The sequence below is a fragment of the Telmatherina bonti genome (assembly GCF_933228915.1).
Source record: "Telmatherina bonti genome assembly, chromosome: 3".
In the NCBI taxonomy this organism is placed as follows: domain Eukaryota; kingdom Metazoa; phylum Chordata; class Actinopteri; order Atheriniformes; family Telmatherinidae; genus Telmatherina; species Telmatherina bonti.
Genome location: NC_136621.1, coordinates 17,167,597 through 17,190,820, shown reverse-complemented (window position 1 = coordinate 17,190,820; position 23,224 = coordinate 17,167,597). Strand labels below are relative to the sequence as shown.

General features: G+C 39.7%; 1 protein-coding gene across 2 annotated transcripts; it reads right to left on the bottom strand.

The window, feature by feature from the left end:
* Positions 1-142: 142 nt before the first annotated feature.
* On the bottom strand, positions 143-18,934 carry mafgb (v-maf avian musculoaponeurotic fibrosarcoma oncogene homolog Gb). 2 transcript variants are annotated; one of them, XM_079264319.1, is made up of 3 exons: positions 18,804-18,934; positions 5,309-5,374; positions 143-5,219 (listed from the first exon to the last, which is right to left on the bottom strand). In XM_079264319.1, exons 2-3 carry the CDS (start codon positions 5,342-5,344, stop codon positions 4,734-4,736), a joined length of 522 nt encoding a protein of 173 aa, XP_079120445.1. In that variant the 5' UTR covers positions 5,345-5,374; positions 18,804-18,934; the 3' UTR covers positions 143-4,733. The 2 variants fall into 2 exon arrangements, with proteins under 2 accessions (XP_079120445.1, XP_079120446.1); XM_079264320.1 differs by lacking the exon at positions 18,804-18,934 and adding an exon at positions 18,257-18,395.
* Positions 18,935-23,224: the final 4,290 nt, after the last annotated feature.

Here is a 23,224-nt window from a genome sequence, read left to right as displayed (position 1 = left end):
AATTGGAGAGAATTATAGTGTGCAAGTACACAACACACACATGTTGCTGAATTTTAAAACATGTTTATTGGTCATATACAAAATAAAGTAAGCTGTTTATCAACAAACGTACAGTATATACATCAATAAATTAAAAGCTGCATTGGACCGATGATGAAACAGTTAATTTCATGATTACGACACCTTGTCATCATCACAATCAACAAACTGCCAAAAAAAGTACAATAATTTAGTTGAAGATAAATACTTACAAAGACTGTCACATTATAAGGTTTTCCCATAGAAAGTATTGTTGTAGAATAATTTATTACACCCCATACAGAAATATTACAAAACACAGAATTTCCTATTACAAGGGCATTTCTGAATAGGTTACACCATATTCATACAAACTTACTACTTCTCTATAGCTTTAAACCAACTTTTTTATACCTTTTAGAAAGAGAAAATATCCCTGCTCCAATGAGCTACCTCACTGAATCTCACAAATAGACAAGTGGTAAAAAAAAAAATTAATAGCTTAAATCTCAGTAAAAACATTTTCATTAGAGGTTGTTTAACTGATGTGGGGGAGCAAAGAAGAACAGATGGCAGCATACAGGTAACATAGGATGCAAAGCAAACATTATTATTGACGGAAACACCAAACATGTTATCACAGGAATCCTTGGTTCATTTACTTTCATCGATCTGGATCACTGTTGGGTGAAAGGGCTTTTAGAATCCAGTGGTGTGATTCACCAGACAGGAAAACAACTAAATGACTACATACCGATTGGCCAAGCAGCAAGATAAGGAGTTAATGATTTGCATCTTCTGAAAGAATTGGAGTTTGAGGAAGGGCTCGGTTAAGAGTTTTATCAGATGTGTCTCCACCGCCTTTTTTTAGCCCTTGTAAATTATTTATAGGCTTGAGTGTGAGCAGTTGCTCTGGTTTGTGATGAAATGTCTTATCATAAGGAGAGTATGACCCCTGTACAGGCAGTGGAAAATAAGGTCAATGTGTCTTACAGCTCATAGAGTCTGTTATGAAAAGCCGCCAAACTGGCCTGTACGATTATCACTGAAGGTCAGTGTTGTCGGCTGATCGTGTGTGCCAAGTAAATATCTAGATTAAACTTCTGAAATATTTAACCTAATTTGTCCAAAGAGTTGCTTCAAACTGGAAATACACATCTTGAAAACAGAAATAAGAATTTTCATTGTTTCTTCCTTGCAGATAGAAATTAATGAATTTTAAAAAAAGATTAAATTTGATTATTTAATATCACACATTTAACGGTTATGTCAAACTGAGTAAAAGCCACAATACATAAACTAGATTTAAACAGAAGCAAACTGACAGTGGCAGTTATAATAATGTATAAAATACCCTCTAACCTTGTCACAACACATTGTACCTGTAATTATAATACAGACAACCTGACAAAACCACTACGATACCATCACTTCTCCTGGGTGGCAGGAGTTCTCATTTTGCTCTATGGTTTGGATAATTAGATATGTCTGTTCAACAGCAGCCACCATGTTGACACACATATGCTGACACACAATACTGTCGATCTGTTTCAACGTGGAAGGATGTAAAAATACATAGAAGGATGAAACATAGTGTTTAGCCGAGGCACAAACAGTCTCACACAACCTGGTTGTGTTTGTTTCCGTCTGTTTTATATAAGTATGACCACACAATGAAAAAGACTTGCCAGTGAAAAAACAAAGAAATGGAAGTATCAGAGTAATAGAGACAGAAATAAAACATCTTAAGAAATTCAGCATATGTTATCATCAAATAATGGCATTTAGTTCATACAAAGCAGGACACTTTTTTTCCCCATTTTTTATACCTAATAAATGCATTAACATACTAGGTGTGACACTGAAATCAATTTGTAGCTGGATATCATTGAGTATATTGCCATGATAAGTCATTTTCTTATGATATTTGAAGCTCTCTGATCTCACGCCTGACTAAACAAGGAAGTAGTTATCATTAAAAAACATTATCTGGAAATTCTTCAGCCTTTCCTCACTCCTCAAATCGTATTTTCCTTGAATGTTCTGCACAGATGACCAAAAACAAACTAACTGCACAGCAGTTGCACAGCTAAACCAGCTTTTGTCACAGTGGAGTAGCGGTTCAGGTAAAAAGGCTGCTCGTTTGCCAGGTTTTTCCTCATTGTAAAAAAACTTGTCTGCTTTAAATCAGGTTAAAATTGTTCCAGACAATTGTCCTCAAAGGTACCCCTTGCCTCTTGACGGACAGGGCCATTAAATAGCAGAATATACTCTTTCACTTTATTAAACAACATATACAACAACAAATGCCATTTCACTTCCCTGACACTTGCAAAACAGCTCAAAAACAAATACAAGGATAACATTAAATATAAATAAAAAATGTACACAGCAAAAACAAAGTATCCTCTTCACACGTTACAAAAGAAAGCCATTACAGGAGTGGTTGTGATGCAGCCATAAAGCTCGATACTGAGCTTCACATCTCCATTTCATAGCCAGATGACCTAAATAGCAAACAACACAGAGCTTCTGAGGTTAACCTTAACACCTCCCTCATCTCATCAGTCATTGTATCTGCAACAGTGAGCTCTGAACATGACCACGACCAAAAATAAAGACACAACGGCCCGTTCAGAAAGGTGTAAAACGGGGTCAGTCAAAGCAAACTTTAAATTCAAGCCTGCAGTTTAACAACTGATCTGATGTGTCTGCAGTGTCGGAGCGGAGTGATGAGACGGCAAGGACAAAGATTTTGAGATTAGGGAAAGATTGCAGTTACACACTATGTCATCATCTGCTTCGGCCCAAAATCCAACGTAGATCAAAGTCGTATCCATGAAATAGTGAACACTATATTACCTCGTCACATACCTACACAGCACACCACACGCTAGTCCACTGTTACACACAAGTGCCTATTCACTAGAGAAAAAACAAAGCTATTCAGTAGTTAAGCCACTTTTGGTACATTGCAAAATAGAGAGATATTGTATATCAAACAGTTTTTGTAATACCTTTTTTTTTTTTTACATGTCGTTACAAACAATGCAAAGATAATCTTCTTTATAAAATACAGACTCCACCATACATAGACTCTCTGAGTATAGAACACCACGAAGGACTACTTTTATGGTAAAGCCCACAAGAAATTACAGCCCATTTGTGCGACTGGAAATTCAGAAAATTCTCTTAGTTCTCCTCATTACCTGACTGCTCTGTCAGTAACCAGATTTGCACATGCAAAGTGAGATTTGTGGTGAAAAGCAAAAGGAGTGCAGCATAAAACCGTGCTGATTTCAGGCAAAAACAATTTCCTGCAGGTGTAATAATCTAAAGATATGAGTCAGCAGCCAATAAAAACTTATTAGCATGTGAATGAAACAGTCAAACATATTAACTTTTTCCTCATGATAAAACAACAAAGCTCAAAAATGTAATTTCCATGCAGGAAAATGAGGATGAATACGGACTCCTGCTTTGTAGAGCTTTCTTTGAAAAAAAACAAACTCCAAAGTCACATAAATGAGTGTTCTTAATATTATAAGTTCTGATAGCTACCACATAGCTCATATAACATACAGCAATAGTTAAATGCTGTTATATTTTTTCCAGTTTAAACCAGCACTGAATTTCCACCGTGCTTTTTCAGTTCTTTACTTTATTTTTGCATGTGGTTAAGAGACCAAGGCACTTGCCCTTCCAAATTTTTCAGACAGAAAAAAAACTTTAATTTTCATTCAGTTCAGGTATTGAAATTACTCTAATACCGCTACATACTAAAACTAATTTTGTTTTTTAAAATGTTCTTTTTTTTTTTTTCTTGGCCCCCTTCTTTCTGTAGTACTGAATGTAATAATGAAAGCCTAATGGAGATGAGAAAAAAACAAACACACAAACAAAAAAATAGGAAGAACAAAGAGAATAGATAAGAGAGAGTGGGAGTCACACATCAAGTTAGGAAACTAGAAAAAAATAATACAGCTAACTAAATATAGCGATACCAAAACAAACACGCGCCACAGAATTTCACAGAATTCCTGATATATAACAATTCACACACAGAGAATACACCTTGGACCTCATGTGAATGACAACACAGTACAAAACAGTAGAAATACAGTAACCACCATTGTATAATATATACTTTTCTATAGTACTTTTCAGAAAAAGTTCTTGGGTAGGATGAACAAGATGGAGCCTCAGTGTAACCACTGAAATCAGCAGGTCACATAAATCTGGTATGGAGCAGATCTGACAGCCTGTCATTCACTAATCCACAATACAGACTGGACGATCTAAAGATTATTTTGATTTTTTCTTATTTGAAGATGCGTCAAATTTTAAATCTTTCCAGCTAATTTTTTGGCAGAGATGTTTTGCACTTCATAAGGCTCGACAGTACCAGCAGTCAAAGTCAATACTGATAATTTAAATCATTTAAAGTGGGCATTTTATATTTTAAGATTTATATTCTTAGCAAATAATCATACAGTTCTCTAACTTTTTGACATATTCATCCAAAAGTAACCACAGGGACCTTGTGAAAAAATGTTCCTGTTCTGAGTGTTTGTGTCCTGACCAAGAGCTTCTTCACAGACTCAATAATCCTGCTCTGTTTCCCTCCTGTCCTTCCTCTGCACTGATCTGAGACGGGGTGACGGGAACATGCTGAGGCGATGCAACTCTTACACCCTCATCTAGATTTCTCTCCCTCAAGACCGTGCATCTGTCTTTGACTTCACTATTGTAATAACGCTCGTCGCCGTCGCCACCTTCCCCGGTATGAGTGGACCAATGACTGATGATGGCACCCCTCCCCCACCTCCTCCTCCTCCAGCCCTCACCCCGACCCCAACGGTGGGGCTCCGTGCCACAGTCCTGGCGAAGGTCTGCAAAGCCTCATACTTGGACCTCAGAGCGTCCAGCTCAATCCGCATTGATGCATTCTCATTGGCCAGTTTGTCCACCTCCTGCTGCAGCTGGGCCTTCTGCTTCTCCAGCTCTTCTTTCTGGGTGACACGCTTCACCCGGCAGCTGGCTGCGTAGCCCCGGTTCTTAAGGGTGCGCCTCCGCTGTTTCAGTTGCAGGATCTCTTCTTTAGAGAGCCCACGGAGGTGCTGGTTCAGCTCCCGTACCGACATGGTCACCAGCTCCTCATCTGTGAGACTGGTGCCATTCTCCCCCGGCTCACGCTTCACCTGGTGGATGCAAGAGGAAGGAGGATAGTTACTCAGAGGCAGACCAACAAATCAAGCATGGAGAGCTCTCTGCACGAATGCACACTTACCTTTAAGGCTTTATTTCCCTTGTTAGTCGTCGTCATGCCACAAGAGCCTTGCTCTTCTGCACAGACCTGCAGATATACAGGGAAGCACAATGCATGAGCGAGAAAAATTCATCACAAGCTAAACATGTTAAACTACAACCACATGTAAATGAAAAATTGCCATTTTGTTGCAAAAGTGGATACATACCAAACCTAAATGTACCACTATGGCATTGTTGTGGAATACAGATTTTTGCATTTTTATGAGGCTGCATGAGAGAAAGTGAAAAGCTTTTCTTAGAATTTCCCTGACTTCCTGTTTCCTTGTGGTTTCACTGACAGTGCCCACTACCTTTCTGCTGCTCAACTCTCATTGGCTGGCTTCAGGCCAGTAGGAATGAAATCAGCGAGAGAGAAGAGGAAGTGGTAAAAGTTGAGGGAAGGACTCCAGGGGAACACTAACTGCTATCAAACCCTTTTAAAAACATGCACGCACCTTTCCAAAAGAGAGTTAGAAAAACAAACCTACATGAAGCTACGGGGGATGAAAAGAGCCAAATCAAGCCGAAACAAAGTGATGTGACTTTACAAAAGTGGAAACAAGAGACAAAAGAATGAAGACAGAAGTGTGAATCAGAGGTCAACAAAGATGAGATCAGTCCTTAGAGCGCACTGCTCCAAGGATGAGCATCTCCACAAGCTCTCAATGACATGCATTGTATGGTGTATTTGCCTTGCTCTCATCTCTCAGACTCGTGTGTGTGTGTGTGTGTGTGTGTGTGTGCAAGAGAGAGAGATAAAGAGAGGCTATTGTTGCTGCTGCTGAGCGATCATCATGAGACCAGTCATGATGACTCAGCAGATTCCAGATATCGCTCTCCTCCTCCCCCACACAAATTTCTGCTTTCCTCTCACACTCTCCTTACTCTGTGACCGTTTTACACCTCCGTAAAAGGTCCTCCAAAAAACAAAGCTACATACCTGGGAAAGCCTAAAGGGCGAAAGGACAGTTGGCAAGACAACAGGATGGCAAGTGATTGGCTGTTTCGCAGACATTAAATCACAGTTGTCCCAAAGAATAAAAAGCTGCTCCTCAGTCAAAAAGAGCTGCACTTGATACTGCTGCATCAGAAATTCAGTTAAACCAGTTTGCTGATGAGAGGCAGGCTGTTTTCTCTCTGTATATATTTATACTCATATGAAATTCACACCAGAAAAAAGTTTAAATAAGAAAGGAATATATCTAAGGGAAAAAAAGGGTGATTTAAACAGCTCATATTTGAGAGGAAGTGATGACATTACCATACCAGGCAACATGTATATTTTCATCTTTATTCTTTTCTGTCAAAAGACACAGTGCTGAGCATGCCAGTGTGTACGTCCCCCACAATGAACCTCTGTCTGTCTGTGAGGATGTGCTATGTGAGCTTGCAGCCACAATTCTTACAGTTATAAATAGCTGTAGATCAAAGAAAAAAAAATGTAGCAGCAAGCACATACAGTTAATTATGCATGCACATGAAACATGCTAAATACACAGCAACATAAACATTCTGTTAGGAACCATACAACATGGGAACATGAGGTTTTAACATGATGGAGCAGTGACCGTACTTCATTTAAAGCATTGGCTTTCAGCACTTGAGGTTCTCCTTAAAGAATCTGGATAACTCTGCACATGTTCTGCCATTAAACAGAGTAAATTAAGAGCTTCTTCTATCCCTGGATTTTGTTGTGATGCAGTTTCCTGCAGCTCGGGGTGTACCGTCACACAATAGATGCATCAAAGACATGGAGACTGAGGGTGGTTGCCGGGGGTGGAGATGGTGAATGAAAACAGTGAGGGGGGGTTGTTTTCCTGGCAGGCATTGGTTTATTTCCCGGGTGCCCAAATCCCCCACCACTACCCCCTCCATCGGCATACAAACAAAAAAGCATGCCGGCAAACATAGGAACATTACCCTCCCGCCATGCCAGTGGTGCACAACAAAACACACATGTAAAGTGGTTAGCTGCAAGCGCACAAACATTAAATCTGAATGGTTTAAAGGCTGAAACAATGCTTGATATAAGAGTAAATTGGAAAACAGTGTGTTTTAGTGTGCTGTTTAAGTTTTTTTTTTTTCTTCAATAAATTAATTCAATTTTAAAAGACATGTATAAACAACAACATAAAACAGATTTCTACTCAATACCAAATTTACCATGAAGCCATAAGTCAACATCAAATACTTAAGAGCCATAAAGAAGCATTTCAAGCAGCAAGAACATCAAGCAGATGGTAAGGCTTCCACAAAGCCCGGACTTCAACATTATAACAAGGCACAGAGACAGACGGCATTCTGTAGATCCACAAAGCAAAGGGGGCAAGCTCTCAGAGCACAAGTAGGGTGCACAAGAATATATATATATATAATAATAGTGATTAGTGATTAAATAGGCTTTTAACGCTCACTTTAGGTCAGTTATAATTATGTATTGCCTGTATAAACCTTTGATCTTCAGCTTTTTCTGCTTAATTAACTAATTGCCTCCTCCTTTTTCAGCTGAAAACTAAGATGGACGCCACAACATTAGTGTCAGGAGACGTTAAGCCTTTGAGATGAGTTGATATAACAAGTAGCATGAGGTATACACAGTGCAAAACTGGTCCTATTGATTGAAGGTTTTTTTTTCTTTCTTTCTTTGTTTCTGATATTCAGGTGAATCAAAACAATTCCAGTTTTATGTAACATAAACCCTCAAATAACTGCATTCAGGAAATAATGCAAAAACTGGCTGATACAGCCACACTAATACTTTTTATATGAAATGATTGTATCTGTATGCTTTGTGATAAAATGTATTAATACTCTAGAAGTCTGGCTGGAGACTGTCTAGGGGTAATTCTCTAGGATCATTACTTCAAATATCTGCCAGTCAGAATATTGGATTTGATACATTTGCAACTGTGCTAATAGAAAACATGCTATTTGTTAAATTTGTCATAATTTTATAAGCATTACTTTCAAGTGTATATGTTCATGAGTTTTATTTACATTGGTTTTGCAACAACTATATTAACACACATCGCACACTAAACAATGACACGATTTCCTTTAAGGAGTTAAACACAGATAATGGTTAAAATAATTTAATAATAATTATCAATGCAGCCAAATTGTTCCCATTTTACCATAAATACCATTTAACTAAAGTTCCTGTTGTGGTTGTTTTATGGATTATTTATTTATATTTACATGCTGAAGTTAACTGGGCAGTCAGTACCCAGAGGGTTTAATTATCACTACGGCAACAACATAGCTACTAGTCTGAGGAAAACTTGATATTTACTTTTTAGAAGATAAACATCATCATCAACTGAATCCTTGCAGAGTTAGTTTTCTCATGGCAACATATAACTTTGGGAGCCGTTGAATTTATTGACAAATTGGTCAGAAAGCAAAAGCTTCAACCAGAGTTCAGTTTTCTTTCTGGTTTTTATCTTAAATGCCAAAAAAAAACTGCCTGAGCTCATTACTTATTAAAACCATTGCAGAGAAAAGTTTGAAGACTGCTGTTATTTAGTTAGTTTATAACACAACTTGCCAGATTCATGCTGAACATGGTGAAATGAGTCTACTGCTTTAATTTAGACTCGAGCAGCATTCTCTGAGGCATTGTCTGAATAAGCTTCTGCAATGCCATAAAATTTATTTCCATCTAGTGTTGCATTCACTTCCCACCAAAATCTTGTAATGGTGACGGGAACATCCAACCACTGTGCAAAGCCTTCTCCAACACATTCCAAAGATGCTAACTGTGGCGCAGGTCTGGACTCTGTGGTGGCCAATTCATGTGTGAAAATGACACCTCATGCTCCCTGAACCACTCTTTCACAATCTTTTCACAATCATGAATCCTGGCATTATCATCTTGGAATATGGCAGTGCCATCAGCAAAAATGTAATAATCTGCTTATCCAGTATATTCAGGGAGTCAGCTGAGTCATTCTTTTAATACATATTGTTGCTGAACCTAGACCTGACCAAGTGCAGTAACCCCAGATCATAGTCTGCTCCCACAGGCTTCACCAGTAGGCACTAGGCATGATGGCTGCATCAGTCATCTGCCTCTCTTCTTACCCTGATGCTCCCATCACTCTGGAACAGGATAAAGCTGGACCCATCAGACCACATCACCTTCTTCCATTGCTCCAGAGTCCAATCTTTATGTTACCTTGCAAATTGAAGCTTCTTCTTCCGATTAGTGGTTATCTTACGGCTTCTCAGTCCCAGATCCTTAAGTTCACTTCAAATTGTTCATGTGGAAATGTATTTACATTCATTATTAAACACAACTGATTTCTACTTCTGTTTCTAATCAGTTCAGATTGTTTTGTATGACAATATCGTCTCAGGAGCACATTACAGACACATCAGTTTGAGACAAATCATAATAAATAGCCTAGTTAGGGAAAACCCACAGATTACACTGAATCTTGACTTTGATCCAATCGCCCATCCTGATCGTACCCAAGGCGACAGTGGATTAATTTAATCTCACCAACCATTTAAATAATCTCCAGTCACCATCACCCAAATATTTTCTTCCCCTTTCAGTTTTTAAAATGCGTTGGGCACCTTTAAACCTAATTTTAGTCCTTTCTGAAGACATTTTCTTTGCTTGTTGTCATCAATTTAACCATTCTGATATAAATGAACATCTTTTCCATGACCATGGGATAGGTCTTTCCACATGTTTGTTTAAGAAATGTGAAACTACTAACTACAGTTAGGGCTAAAAAAAAAACTTGTTGCCAGCCGAAACATAACCATCCGTGCAGCAATCATGCAATCGGAGGATCTGCTTTGTTAAATTCAGTTGGTAACTTTTTTTCTGGGATGGGAAATTTATATGTATCAGCATTAAAGTGCAAAAAAGCAGATGTGACTTCCAAGAGAGTTTGTGCCACGAATTCAAGTTGGGAATCATCTGCTGTGTAAAGGGATTGCCATTCATCTTACAGTGAAACAAATACCAAAGGTCCCGGGGTGCCCTTCCCTTTGGGGGCTTGTGGGGTGATCATTGCAGTGTGGCCATTGCCCCAGCCTCTGTTACTACAACAGACAGCTTTTTTGCTGTGGCAGGCTGTATTTTTTATGGAGCAACTGAAAGAACGCTGACGACTCAAGAGCAGAGCTGCTTACGGTTACAGTAGAGAGACAACATACACTCACAAACACACACAAACACAGACTGGGACATGAAGGTGTTGAAAAACAGATGAGGCCAGAAAAAATTCGGACGGAAGACTGAAAAAGATAAAGTTGGGAGGAGTAAAAAAAAAAAAGGTGAGGACTGAGTTGAAAGGAGGAGATGAAGAGGAGAAGGAGGGTGGTGGTGAAGGAGGACTGAAAGAATGCTGACGTCTCCGGAGCTGATTAGCGTTACACAGAGACATCACACCCACAGTCGAGAAAATGCTGAGTATGGAGGGAGGAGGGGGGGTTCTGCAAGTGACAAGAGAGAAAAAAAGGAGAAGAAAAAGAGAGATGAGTGAGTCCAGAGAAGGAGAAGGACAGAGGTGGAGATGAAGAGAAGAAGGGAGATGAGGAGGAGTGAGACAATGGGGAGGAGGCACAGGGGGTGTTTGGGTAAAAATGCATCCCTCAACACATTTGTAAGAGCTTAGCTGTAGAGTATAAAAGGAGGGAGGGATGGAGGGGGGGGGGGGGGGGGGGGGGGGGGATTGGGGTCAACGAAAGAAACAAAACGAAACAAAACAAAAAACCTGAACTCAGCAACGACCACAACCAAAACCTCCAATTAAAAAAGTTCTGAAGTTGATCCAGTGCCATGAAACTGATGAAACTGTCCCCCACCCCACCTCCTCCTCCATCTGTCCTGCGAAAAGCTTCGCATCAAGTCTTGTTGACAAAATAAGTCCCAAAGAAGTGTGGCAGGAGGTGAAGGCAGTAATCATGGGCCTTAGACAGATTAAAGAGTGCAGGAAACAGCACAAGACTCCTTTCTCTTCGTGTAGCGCAGACTAACAGGATAATGAACTGTGTGTGTGTGTGTGTGTGTGTGTGTGTGTGGGTGTGTGTGTGTGTGGCTGGTTTCAGAGCTCTAATACATCTCGTTTGAGAGAACCCTCTGCTTTGGTCACTACTGCCACACACCGACAAGTTTCTTAGAAAGAGACTGCCTTCTTGCTACGCAGAAACGGGGAAAATAAATGGCCTGATTAGCCGCTCCAAAAACGACCCGAGGGCTGCAGCGTGTGGGTGTAGGAGTGCATAAACAACACAGCATATAGGGAGTGATCAGGAAGAGATTGTAAGTCACAAGTCGTTTCTGTTGCAGTGTTTATTGAATAATCCTACTGTAACAGTCGCCTTAACTGTACCTTCTCCCTCTGGCAACTCTCTGAGCAATAACCAAGAACACAAAAGATTGGCATCCTATTGAGGCACTGAAGACACACAGTAGGACACAGAGGGGACATGATGGAAAGACACAAAGGCAGCATAATGTGGGGAGCGTGAGTTAAAACCTCAGAGAGCTACAAAACTCGGCTCCTGGCTGCGGTCCACCTTGCTTTTGTTGAAAAACAAAGCAAGCGGTGCTGGCGCTCATTGATCTAGCGTGGGCCGAGGGTGTTGAGGGAGTTGGTAAATAATTAACGATGGGTGCTGTGTGGAGGCTAATTGAGAATTAGGAAACAGATCAGAGATAATGGCAACCTGTGAACAGAAAGGACACTTACAGCAGGTATGCAGGACCATCAAGAGGGTACGAGGAGCCGAGGAGAAGTGACTGAGAGAGGAAAAGAAAACAGTTTGATCTCTGTGTGTGTTTGTGCTCAGAGAAAGACAAGGAAGCTGTTAAAAGAGAAGTATGCAGAGCGTGAAATAAGCATGATAACAGAAAGAAAGGGGAGGGAGAGGAGAAAACACAGGCGAGGTAAAAGCAAAAGGCATGAAGAATAGCTCAAATCTTCTCCCTCATATTTACACTATAACATTTAGAGACGATGAGTGATCATTTTCACACTCTTGAGAGGTTGTGTGTGTGTGCGCGCTTGTGAGACAAGTGTGTTATTAAAGGCAAGAAAAAGTCCTGGCGTCGACACGTTTTTCCCATTCCAGGTAGTAAGTCGGAGTGTGATGACAAATTTCCCAACACAAGCAGAAAAAACTGCACTGTCAGGCAATTGAGCTCTGGCTCCTTTTTTTTAGAAGCACTTTTTCTTTTTTTTTTTGAAGAGAGAAAGTATGTAAGTAGTGAAGGTTAAGTTGGTCCTTTCTTTGTGTTTGTGTGAATAACAAACAGAGCTGCGAGGGAAGACAGCGACAAGTCAAACGACATGGTTAGTTTATTTCTCCTAGACAATGTGCATCCCTGGTCAGCAGCACTAAGTCGAGACAAAGAGAAAGTTGGAGTGGAAGCTCAGTAAGCATCATTTGTCTCTGTGGAGATGGACTTTATCCTCATCAGTCACTTCAGTGGGAGTAGCAAACATCTACCACAGGAACCACACCAGGGGGAGGCATGTTTATGGATCACAGCACACGCGAGCAGCGGGAGCTTACTGGGCTTTAACATTTCAGCAGTTTCTCAAGATTTAACCTGATATAAATATACTGTTAAAAAAAAAAAAAAAAAAAAAAAAGCGATAATGCGGTTTTTTCTGTATTTTACAATGTTTTCCTGTATGTTTTAAATAACAAGGAATACAAAAAGATTATAGAAATAATCTGCAAATTCACATGTCTAATTTAAAATAACAAAAAAACTGTGAAAATACAAAATGCCATTTTAAAAAGGCAATAATATTTAATTTCAGACTAAACGACTGTTAAACCTAAAGTTATTATTTCACACACTAAAATGTAACTTTTAAAGAAAATAGTTTAACTGTTAATGAAGTTTAATACCACTAATTCACAGTGACATTGTACATTTATACTGTTAATTTCTGTTACACACACACACACACATATATATATATATATATATATATATATATATATATATATATATATATATATATATATATATATGTGTGTGTGTGTGTGTGTGTGCGTGGGTGTGCGTGTGTGTGTGTGTTGCTTAAGTATCCTGATACTATGCTGAAAAAAGCTCTGAAAGTTAAGATGCAGGGTATGTGTATTTCAAGTGCTTAAATCTGTGTGTATTGAGTGTTTTTGTGTTTTATATGTATATCAAATGTAATTGGCTGCACACAAAATAAGAAGTTACTGTCCTTGTAACAAAAGTTGCCCCTGTGGATCCTTTAATTAATATATCATATTTCTTTCAACGCCCTGGTTTGGACTGGCGAGATGTCCAGGGTGTACCCTGCCTTTCACCCAAAGACTGCTGGGATAGGCTCCAGCTTCCCCGCGACCCTTCATTGGACTAAGCGGTTAGGAAAATAAATGAATGAATGAATGAGTGAATTTCTTTATACAATAAAAATCTAAATTAAATCAAAAGGTGCCGTATAACATGAAATGAACCTGAACCTGAAATTTTATGATTTGGCTTTTTCTTGTTTGTTTGTTTAACAGTATTTATTGGTAGACTCTAACCACCCTTAAATGGATCAAGCAGATGGATGGATGGCATTTTTTGGAGCCCAAGCCACCATAGTATTACAGGTACTTTTTACTCGGATTTTCTTACAGTGTCATGACTAACATAATACTATTTATGTTTGCACCGATCTGTTAACACCATGAATACTTATGATACTTTTAACAAGAATACTTGGAGTGCACATCCACTTGGAGTGGACTATTTTACAGCTTTAATGAAAGTGGTCCAGATCCAAACTTTAATGCTTTTTTTATTTAAAATTTACTATATAACACATTGTGAATAATGATAATCCTCCACTTTGGCTCTTTCCTTTCAGGAGGAATAAATTGTAATTTACCACAAAGTTATCCCCCCAAAAAAAGTACTTTAAAAGAAATATTTTGCTTTTGCTTATAATGCTGAGCAACATATTATCCAGCTTTATAAAATTATTTGATTTTCTTACTTCACAGAAGTTTAAGCAATATCTTTGATTATTCCTGTCAGTAAGACAAAATGTCCTGCTACATACTCTAAAATCAATCCAGAGCAAAACTAAATCGTCAATAGAGAACTAAGTGATAATAATAATTACTTTCAGTAGCTGCAGAAAGTTTGAGGAATATCTCCTTAGTTTTTTTTTCTGTTTTTATGCACTGTGGTTGAAAAAAAAAAACATGGTGGTCTGCATGCTGCAGTTACATCCAGTGATTTTGAAGTGACTTCATGTTAAAGATGAACCCATTTGATATGAGATGAAGTTAGATAGGAACTTTAAAACCAGGCTACAAAAGGAAAGGTGACATTAAAACTGCTGTAGCTTGGAAATAACTCACAGGTGACAGCAGAGTTGGTACAAGGCACACAGGTCTTTCTTTCTTCTCTTTGCATCTAAAATTGATTCAATGTGTGTATTGTGTTTTTTTGTTTTTTTTTTCAGGTTTAGAAATTCATAGCACAGTTCGAGGATCGTCACACTGCAGCTAAAAAATGCGGCAAGTTAAAGCTTTGAGATGATGCAACTGGCAGACAACCGGTGGTGCGGATATTCCTGTTTCACATCATTCACAGCATCTCAATGCCGCAACATTGCCACGGTGTGGAGCGTGTCTCCGTTAACTGGAGCCTTCTTGAAAAGCTTGTCGAAGAGGAAGAAACATGGGAACTTTTCCAAAGACTATGCTAATCTGAAGTTACAACAGAGTCGGAATAATTGTTTTAGAACAAAGTGCAACTCTGAGCAACTTTAACTGAACCTAAAAATGCTTTTTATTTGTAAATGCTTTGACTTTTGGTGGATGTTGCAATATGAACTGTATCAATTTCCTACTTCTTTTTGGTTCTCAGAAAAGTTATTCAGAAAACAAGTTGAAGCTCTTGTGGATGGTTTTTATATAAAGCACACACATTGAGGGGGCATGCTAACACAGAAGCAGATTAGAAAAAAATAGAGATGGTGAAGAACGCAATGATTATGCACCAGATCTGCTTACACCATATTTCATCATTACTATGGAGAAAAAACACTCAACTATTGATCTGCCCAACTGCTTCCTTTTCTCGCTGCCTCTTCCTCACCACGTTCTCGTCTCTTTTTTTCTCATCTGTTTACATCTTCCATTTCTCTTCTCGCTACGCTTTCTGAAATTTGCAAGCATAACCAGACTTTTATGAAATGGATCCCAGTAGTAAACAAGACCATAAACATGCAGATGATACTTGGAAATTATGCTCAGAAACACTAAATCCTCACACAAACACACACAAAAAGAGGAGGTGGACGAAATATTACGAGCACCTGTGCAATCTCTTGCAATCCGGTGCTGTAGCCGTGCAATAATTGCTGCCTCTGTGCAGTCATCTTTAATGTAATCCCAAAGCAAGAACTGATAATAGAAAGCATCTAGCAGAACAATTTAATGCTCTACATAAGAACCAGAACTTCATTAACCTCTTCAGATTTGTAAACTTGGATATCTCATCCAATAAAAAGACTCATCAACTTCCAAGTAAAATAAAACATTAATGGAGGTTTTTGAAAAAAAAAAATTCTTGGAAAAAGTTTTGCATTTTGTCACAAAACCCATAAGTCTTCCTGTCAGGAAGACGAAATGTACATTTGAGCTGGAAGCATAAATTCTGGCATTTTTGAGAGTTTTTAATCTCAATTCATATCTTCCTTCCTCTGGAATCAACATCTGTCTTTGGTCAAAACCCCATCCTTCCTTCAACAAACAGTCGAGAAAGGTTTTACACAGTGTTTCATCAGCTTGACCTGTGTGAATATGCAGGGAATCAAACTACACGTATAAGCTTGTCTTATGAGGTCAAACAGAGGGCTTACACTATATTTTTGTCTCTGAAAGGAGACGTTTTATGTTAGACACTGTAGGGATGAAACAGAACCAAGTGCAAAACACTGGAAAGGCCAACTGACAATCACCTTACTTCCCTGTACAAAAAGGAGTTCATTCCCTATCTGACACACACACACACACAGAGAGAGAGAGAGAGATAGATAGATAGATAGATAGATAGATAGATAGATAGATAGATAGATAGATAGATAGATAGATAGATAGATAGATAGATAGATAGATAGATAGATAGATAGATATAGGTATAGGTATAGGTATAGATACTACCACCTTTGTGACACACGCACATACACTGACCACATCTCAGCATCATGTAGGTGTTTTATATCTCTGGCTGTCTCTGCAGCCTCTCTCACATGCGCACACACTAAACAAGGCAGAGAAAGTAGCTGTGCTAAGTAACAAGTGAAAACGCCATCTGTCAAGCGAAAGCGCATTTGCTTCGCCTCAGCATTTTCAGGGGAATGCCTTGAAGACAAAAAGGTCCTTGTTCTCAATCTCTTTGCAAATCCCATCTCTCATTCTTCCTCCCTCTTCCTTCATCCCCCTTGCTCATCGCGCCTTGCCGCTCCGCCACCATCAGCAAAGTTGCACACATAAGCATTGGTCAGCGTTCAATTACCGTGAACACCAGGGAAGGATGGGAAAGTACTTGACAGAGAAATGCACTTCAAGCACTGATTAAATACTGATCCCAAGTATAAAAAGCTAAGCCCCTAGGTTGTGTGTGCGTGCATGCAACGAGAAAAGGAAATGGGAAAAGCTTGCGTGTGTCTGTGTGTTTCTGTGTGTGTAAAGACAGTAGGGGGGGGGTGCCTTTCCCTCCAATACTGATACAACTGTTTCATCATTATGACCCTCTATTACAGTACTTGCCAACTTGCTTACTACATACTTTTGATACACTCTGCAGAGTGCTGACTCTAACTAAAGCTGCTGATATGGAGTCATTAGGGGGTGAAGTTTCTGTTTTTCTTGTGCCCACAGTGCTTCCCTATTACTCTTCAGCGTTTAAGAGTTGCACCGCTCATAGGTTGCTACCAGGCAGCAGATAATGGGCTATCCACAAGAGATCAATCAAGAGGATATTCTGTTGCAAGGCATAATAGTTCAGTGAGTTGCTTTCTTTTTTTAGCGCAGGTCTCTGAGTGGGTTCATTAACGACCACTGGAATAAATCATTTCCCAAAGCTTTCATTTGTTTTTGGTATGTTTTACAATAACTTATGTTATTGTCATTTAAAGGAGATTTCCTGGGGGGAAAAGCCGTCTGAAGTCAAAACAGGTCGGCTAAATAATTCACAATATATTATTTATCATGCCCTTGTGCACGTGCCTGAAAAGCAAACTGAAAACGTTTCACAAATTTAGCACAAACACCGTTTTTAACCAGCATTCCTTCAGCCCCCACGAGCTTTAATTATCCCACAAAAACACGCCAACATCCACCGCATGACCGGGCCTATATTTATTTCAGAGCCCCCACCCCCCAACATACAGCGAGCTCTTCCTTCCCTCGCGCCAGACCTTTGTCCGCCCGCCTGCCGCCAGTGCCATGTTGCCATGGCTCCCTCATGCCTCCGCTCCGCTCGCGCAAACGTTGAGAAATAACAACGTTGTGATGAATCAGCATCTCTGCCGCGAGCTCAACCGATGTACAAGCCGGGGACGCCAGGAAACCGACAAATTCCCAATGTTTAAACGACAGCACAAGTAGTTCACACTTCAAAAAAAGCAAAGAACAAAAAATACCTCCCAGTCGAGGAGACACATGAGCCGCAGGCCTGTCGGAGGTAGCTGACACAAAGCAAATGTCAAAACAGCCGCGCAGCCGTAGCTAGCCGCCGGGACGTCTGACAGCTACTGACACTCCAGGATGACAGCCTGTAGTGGCGGATTGTCGGCTTATTTCTGTCACGCCAGCAGCCTGACAGGAAAGGGGCAGACTACCGGCTGTTTTTAAGAGTCTGAAAAATTTATAAGAATCCAAGCAAAAGCAGCGAGCAGATAACTAGCCGTCTTACCTGAACAAGCGAGCGACCGCGTCCAGCTTGTGTCCACTGCTGCCGCTTCTCCGAGACCGGACCGTCGGTAAGCTAATAAGGTTATGTGTAGTTACCAGAGGGTTTTGTCACACTAAACCGCTACTTGCAACCCTGGTTCTTCTCAGTTTCAGTCTTAAAACCAGGGAATCCCAAGCCTCTGAAGCGTCCACCCCCCCTCATGATCCTGTAATTCCGACACATGGCATTTTTAAGCTGACAGCCTGCCGCCTTTGTCTGTGTTATTATGAAATCAGCGGATGGTCGATCGTGCGTGGCGATTCGACCGGGTCTCGACAGTGTCTGTGCCGAGACCTGCTAGTGATGAATCAGCAAAACCAAACAACTGCCCTTTAAACGACAACCGGGACGGGACGGGACGGCAGGAGCGGCAACGCGGCAGCGCTCACCGGCGGCAACGCGGCAGCAGTCGGTGGCGGCAGCGGCGGGCGTGCGCACTCAGCAAAACACCTCCACATTCAGCACTTTTTGAGGAATTTCAGTAGTGATTTTGACAAGCCTGACTCACCAGAAGTCACCACCGTAGCAGGTTGAAGTTCACCGGCGTTTTGTTGACACGGTATTGAAAGGACACAGTTGGAGAAATGTTTTTTTTCCGCTCACGCCTTCTCACAGGTCTCTAGATATATCCACTCCTTCCTCGCTTGTTTAAGTCTATAGTCGGAGGCGCCAGACGTCAAATGATGTTTGATCACATGGTTTCATTCATGAAGGATCTACGCAACCCGCATTTAAAGGGACACAAGACACTACTACTGTGTTATAACAACAGACGGCGTGGAAAGTGTGACAAGACAGCTGGGCGCATTTCTAAACTTAGAATGAACCGCTGATCCAACAATAGGACAGAGAGGGATTGATAGAGAGATACTCTATATCATTCATGTGATTATTCACAGCAGCTCTGGAAATTTTAAAGAAAACAGCAGCATTAGCATTAAAATAAATATTTTTTTATGAGAACATAAACACCTAAGATTGGCTTAAAATTGAGCAAATATTTGCCCAGTTTTTCTTTCTTTTTTTTTTTTTTTTTTTTAATTTTCTGAACTTATCCAACTTGCATGGAGATTTATATCACAAATGCTGCACTTCCTAAAACACGGGATGGGAAATGACTGTATATGAATATTGACTAGCTCATAGTTTAGTTTCCAGAGATCAATATTTACATTCACTGACACAATAAGGTATAAATCTGCTTGTTCCTGAGACAGAAAATTATTTAACAGTACACACCTGGGTCAGAGTTGGTCTTTATAGATTTAAGTCTTGTTATATGTTAATTTGCATTATATATTACACCTAAAACAAAACATGATATCCACATAAACAGATAAGATACTATTAGTCCTCATTTGTACAAGCAATACTAAACCATCTGCTATTAGTGTTGATGTGCCATTACTATCCATTTCCATTTCAGAGGAATTAATGACTTTGTATACAAGATAAGAAAGCACTCAGCCAATGTTAGCAGCTTATTTCCTGACAAACCCACAGAAATAGTCTGTACATATTTGTTTACCGATGTACAAGTGATGCACTAGATGAGTAAATCTCTACCAGCTTGCTGAAAGTGTAGTTGCAGTCTCATAAATCATTTTGGTGGTTTAAAAAACTCTAACAAGTGGATATAAGATCCACCCATTGCCAGACTGAATGCAGACCTTTGACAGTCATATTGTGGAAATGTTAAACATATTTAAATAAAAGTAAAAATGTGTTTACGTGCAAATGTAACAGCTGTAGGAAAGCAGAATGAACACTCTCTTAGCAAAAATGTCAAGTTGATGGTTGCACATTAGCACATTTATTTTGTCATACTATGTTTAAAATCTAGTACAAGTCTTTTAGCCCTAGTCTTTTCAACTGGAAAAAAAACCCAGGAAAAATAGGTACAGTGATGCATTCAAATCTTTTCCTACTGGGAGGGAAATGCTGTATATGAGGCAAAAACAGTCCATATTTGGTGTGAACACCTTTATCTGTCAACACAGCCTGAACCATTTATTTCTTTAAGAAGTTTTCAGGAAAAGTTCTGCAAGCTTCTTGAGAAGCTTTCCACAACGATTCTGTGGATGTTGTTGGCTTTTGTTATATTTTCTGTTCAATGTACTGCTTCAATAATGTTGAGATCTGGGCTCTGGGGAAGATTAATCCCCCCCTAAAACCTGTTGCTACTGATTTTCATTCCAGCTTTTGTCTCATTTGGCATACCTCAGCTTTTTCTCTCTGTTTCCCATCCTTAAGCATGGCTTCCTGGCAGCCACCCTGCCACAGAGCTAATTTCTTATGAGGGTTTGATGAGTAGTAATCAGCTGAAGGTCCATATACATATTTTAGTTCTTGTGTCAGGTCATTGCTGAACTTTTTCTTATCTCTGATGAAAATCACCTTTGGATACTGTTTATGGATCATAGATAGATTTTTAGTCTTGACGCTTCCCTTTGTATGCTTTACTTGTCCAGTTTGTTCCATCTTTTTGAGGGACACACTGCAGGCTGTAAAGAGAAATGGCACATTTTCAGAAATTCCTTTTCAGAGTCACCTTGTTGGTGCAAAAAAACATTTTATTTCTGTATAATTGTCATATCTTGATAATTTAACAAATAAATAAATAAACCTAAAGAAAATCAAAATAGTCTTAAACTGAATCTTTGCTAATTTATCTGTTAAGCGTTAATGGAAAAGTACTTCGATTTCATTCAATTCAAACAACTTTATGCATCCCCCAAAGGACAATTCAGTTTACAGTCTTGGGGTAGATGTAGACATACAATCTGTCTGGTGAAAGATATGAGGGGTGCTTCGAGACTTTTTCTCAGAACTCTGTTGAAAACTGTTTCACTTCATTTAGATGTAATTTTGTCAAATCACATCATTTGCTGGAGATCCTCACAAAGTCTGAACTGAAAAACAAAACATCAGGATTTATCAGAAAGAGCCATTTTTGGAAAGTATAGACTACCTTTTAAAACTATTTTAATAAGGATATTCCAATTTTTTTATTTGATAAGGATATTTTCCAACACATTTCAGCTGGCGGACAAGGTTACCCCTGTTCATATGTTACACATTTTCACATCTAAAAAAAAGGATTTTTAGATCAGTCAACATGTTTATATGTAGTGCCTAATGGACACTTTAGATATGTGAAAACTTTTCCCAGAACTGCACAGAACACAGACAGGATCAGGATGTCTGGTTATTCCCAGACAGACACAAAAACAGTGAAGACGTGTTGCCAGGAATTATTTTGCTCTATGCGTTGCAAGCTGGCATTAAAGGGAAGCCCATAATGCAGATTCACTCACTGTAAGGTAACCATCAGAGGTTCCTCTTTTGACGACCGTTTCACCACAGCTGCACAAAGCCGATAGCGTATCAGCTCCAAGATCATCTATCATGCAGAGGTCTCACACTCCTACACACCCAGATTTCTTACAATATACACTTACCAAATGTAAGGGATGCAGAAAACTAACAGCTCTATTTTCTAAGTGTTTCACATGAGAGGGGGTATTTGCAAGAAAGTGTATCTGTTCTTCTACTTCTCTTGGTTTCTGACGCTCCCTCAAGCCTGGATATAATATGCAAACAACCATGTTACTGCAAAGGTCAGTGATTACATTGATTGAATGGAGATGACAGGCAGCATCTGGCCTACCTGTGGATAGAAATCTCATGCTGCGCTGCAGCAAAAACACACAGCGTTTCACGCTCTCAAACACACACACACCCACCATGCAAACTTCAAGCCCAGGATTACCACCGAACTGTCGTCTCAGGCCCTCCGCTGGTGTCGACATGATTAACATAGAGCACATCCTTCTCACCTTTGGAGGAAGAAAGGCACTCAAAGCTGCCCAGCCAACGAAAGGGGACAGAAGTCCAATAATGAGAGGCAAATGGAAGTCTCTCCAGGAATGGCTAATCTTAACAGACAGCAGCAGGGGCAAGCGCTGAATAAGAGAGGGATTATCAAGACACTTCAGCGGCGGAGGAAAAATCATTGCGCGCACAAATAAACAGCCAGATTGCACTGAGAGCATGTAGGACGCAATTTAATCAAGGGACACTGGTGTGTGTGTATTAGTTTAAGGAAAAATAAAACTAATCCTGCAACTATAAATTGTTAAATTATAATGAGGACATGGCTCTTCACAAACCAGTGCTCCTCTCCCAGCATTTTCTTCCTTGCCTTTATGCACCTGTGCATTGCCTGAATACGTCTATAAGCCTATCTCGTTCCAACACAAAGCAACACTTTGTGTTAATCCAAAATGTAGCAGCCTGGAGTGCCAGAATGGGGCCAAACATATAAAAATGACCCCAGTCTGCTGTAGCTGCAGTCTCTAAATATTACCCTAGATGTGACTGTGCTTTGTCCTCCACAATCAGTCTAATCCAAGACTCATAGTTTTAAAGCTTACAGCATCAAGAGGTGGAAAATTTCACTCTATGACTACTTATTCTGTAGGTAGATTTTCTTTAAAATGTTTTTTTTAGTCCTGTGTTCCCATTTTTTATAAGAGAATCATGGACATATCTCACATTTCAAAGTACATGCAAGATTTTGTACTAGGAATGTGCTTTAGCGCTTCTTTCTCCAGTTGTCATGTGTTGGGAAAGATCAGACACGTTGCCGTGGCGTCCCACTGAACTGAATGACCTGCCATGCTCCACCTCAGCCATCAGTATCAATAGTCCCATCTAAATGTGGGCCATACTTATTTAAAAAAAAAGATTATAGATAATTTATTTATTTGGTCAGATAGTCTCACACAGCAGCAGGAATCTTTTTCATTTACACAAATCCGCCTTCAATCTCTGATCTTCAGAAGTGATAAGAGTGGGTTGTATCTGTGGAGAAAACCCTCACTGGTCATACAGTCTGCTGACTGCAACTTTCTAAAATTGGACTGT